The sequence below is a fragment of the Anarrhichthys ocellatus genome, unplaced genomic scaffold (genome assembly GCF_004355925.1).
Source record: "Anarrhichthys ocellatus isolate YVR2014 unplaced genomic scaffold, GSC_Weel_1.0 scaffold3541, whole genome shotgun sequence".
Lineage (NCBI taxonomy): Eukaryota > Metazoa > Chordata > Actinopteri > Perciformes > Anarhichadidae > Anarrhichthys > Anarrhichthys ocellatus.
This window is the reverse complement of record NW_022283515.1, coordinates 2,612-5,545: the sequence shown is the minus strand read 5'-3', so window position 1 is coordinate 5,545 and position 2,934 is coordinate 2,612. Positions and strand designations below refer to the sequence as shown.

General features: G+C 48.0%; 1 protein-coding gene across 2 annotated transcripts in view; it reads right to left on the bottom strand.

The window, feature by feature from the left end:
* Positions 1–94: 94 nt before the first annotated feature.
* LOC116379001 (probable phospholipid-transporting ATPase VA) overlaps positions 95–2,934 on the bottom strand; it is a 5,349-nt gene continuing 2,509 nt past the window's right edge. For both annotated transcript variants that reach the window (XM_031840912.1, XM_031840911.1), the window contains 4 exons: positions 1,389–1,514; positions 775–975; positions 504–584; positions 95–218 (listed from right to left, as the gene is read on the bottom strand). In XM_031840912.1, the coding sequence (XP_031696772.1) occupies positions 102–218; positions 504–584; positions 775–975; positions 1,389–1,514 (525 nt within the window). In that variant the 3' untranslated portion in view covers positions 95–101. The remainder of the gene's footprint in view (positions 219–503; positions 585–774; positions 976–1,388; positions 1,515–2,934) is intronic.

The following is a 2,934-nucleotide window of genomic DNA, read 5'->3' as shown; positions in this document are numbered from 1 at the left end:
AGAGAGACAGAGAGAGAGAGAGAGACAGAGAGAGAGAGACAGAGAGAGAGAGAGAGAGACAGAGACAGAGAGAGACAGAGAGAGACAGAGACGAGTTATCATCAGGTTCTTACCCAGGTTTTGGTCTCAATGCCCAGGTGGACCAGAATGGTGAGTAAAGCAAGGGTGGTGATGGGAGTCCCCCATGTAAACAGATCCACGTCAGAGTCAGCGTAGGCCTGGGAGGAAAAGGAGGAGAGGGAGGAGAGGAGGAGGGAGGAAGAGAGGAGAGGAGGAGAGGGAGGAAGAGGAGGAAGAGGAGAAGGAGGAAGAGAGGAGATAAAGTGAAGAGCCGATTTATTTATTTATTCTTTCATTTATTTATTTACCAGATCACATCAATCAACGTTTAGTTATTATGCAATGTTACAGAAACACTGTACAATTAAATACATAAATACACAAGTAGCAGATTTGATTTTGGTGTTTGCAGCATTATGAACGACTGCTAAAGGAAAACTCACAAAGTAAGGGATGAAGAAGCAGACCAGACTTTGGTAGAAGGCGTCGATCATGTTCATCCAGAACATGTACGGCTTATATTCCTGCAACGACGAAGAGTCTCAGTCAGGAAACACACTGAGGCTCAGCACTAGAGTCAGCTCAATGCTAACAAGCTGATGCTTAAGCAGGTGTAATGTGTTAGCATGCTAATATACACCAGGTGTACATGTTAAGATAAAGCTCTTCTTCCACTAGCTCCTGTAAACGCAGATCTCTTAACAGGAAGTAAACCTCAGAGTTCTGTCCGTTCACGTAGAGCTGAGGTAGCTGTTGGAGCGTCTCTGCCGACACGTCTTTGTCCAGCGTGCCGGTGACGAGTTGTGGGAAGGCGGAGAACATCAGGTTGAAGAAGATGAGGTACCACTGGTCGATCATGGCCGAACCCGAGAACCCGCAGTAGAACTGGTACCAGAAGATGAGCAACACGAACATCTGAGGGAACAGAAGGTGTTTGTTGTTGTAATTCTCATGGTGTCCACCGGAGGCTGAAGAGCACCGCAACCACGTGTTTCTACAAAGAACTGAAAGAATTCATGTTTTCTTCCAGGTTTTAATTCCTCCATGAACTCTGAACACGACGTAGAAATATTGTGCGTTACGTTACGTAAATTACAACAATAAGAAACAAATTAAGGAATTTAGAGAAATGATTCTGACAAAACGTTTTCCTGGTTTCACAGACTGATTGTTGTTTAACGGGACATAAAGATGATGTTGTTCACCTCTTCTCAACTCACACACAGAAGAGAGAAGTATTTAAATCAGACAATAGAGTGATGATATTGAACAGATGTTGAACGGTTGACGCTGTGAGGCGAGGACACACGGGAGGGAACGAGTCTCACTGCGTTCTTGTAGAAGAAGAACAGGATCATGTTGGCCAGTCTGGAGTAGCACCAGTGACCGTGGACCAGCAGGAGCTTCTGGAGGTACCGGAACCGTGGCAGAGCAAAGTCACTGGCCATCACCGCCTGGAAGACACCAGAGGAAACAGTCAGTCTGCTGCCTCCTCCAGTCCTTTCCTCGCCTCCTTACCTCGCGTCTTGTCCCGCTCACGAGAGATGCAAGCGGAGGAGGAGCCACGAGGAAAGAGGAGTCGAGGCAACAGGTATTTAACAAACGAGACATAACGCTGTTCATGACAATTTATATCTTATATATTTACTATTAATTCAATTTAAACCGTGTTCTCATGTGACATCAACGGTCGGATGGAACACATTTTATATCTAAATGACGCTGTCGGGAGGAGGTTTGTCCAGCTGTGTGTCACTCCTCTTCTATTTGTTTATGGGATGAAAACACTTCCTCAAAAGGAAACACCTCCTCGCTCCTCCAGATGCATTTGAGGAATCGGGACGTCCTTCCGGATGGAGGGATCGATCTCCGGGTCACAATGTCGTGTCACGAGAACGACCCCCGTACTTCCTGTCACTCGTGTTCTTATTAGCAGACAAGTGGAGGAAACATGGAGCCCTGTTCCATCAACCCGTAGTGGGTATAATGTTTAGACGAGTCGTCCTCCTTTAGGGAGACATCGTTACAGCAGCAGGAAGCCGAGAGTCTCATCCATCAACGTCTCACTCAGAAGTCCAGGAGGCTTCATCACTTACATCCTAACACCTTACACCCTTTATGCTCAGCAGGAAGAACAACAGATCTAGTGTGTGATGATGATGATGAAGAGCTCCTGATAGAGGACGGGGGCCGGATGAGAAGTGTGTGTCTCGTTAAGAGCAAATGTGATTAAGGATGATTAATGTGAGACGGAGACTTTAACAGATGTCTTGGTGTCCTGCAGCACAGCGGAGCCTCCGAAGACTCACCGGATCTTAACCGGGGATCTCCATCATCACCGTTATGGAGGGCATGAGCAGCAGGGGGCGGGGCTCCGCTATGGGCAGGCGGCGAGGCTCAGCTGTGGACAGGGGGCGGGGCTAACATATCGTCAGCTGCTGAGGTCATGACCTCAGAGCGGGGAGAGAATCTGGTGTAGACGGAGTCATAAAGAGAGGAGGTGAGACGCTGTTAAGGTGCGTTCACACCAAACGTGGTGAGTAGATCACATCGCACAGACGAGATGAGACCGGAGAAACGTGCATTGGCGATGGCGTGATTGACGTGAATTCGAGCATCATTAGGTAGTTATTTCGGCATCCCTTTTATCGGTCTATTGTTCACACAGCTGTAGTAAATAGACACAGTGAAGACCGCTCCATGAACTCCACGCAGCTCCTCAGATGATGTCATGAACCAGACAAGAAGGTTTAGTTTCCCGAGATATCTGGACCTCCACAACACGTACGAAGCAGGAAGAGAGCTGATGTCTTCCATGTTGATGGTTGGGAGGAGGTGCGGTGACGCTGTCGGGAGGAGGTGCGGTGACGCTGT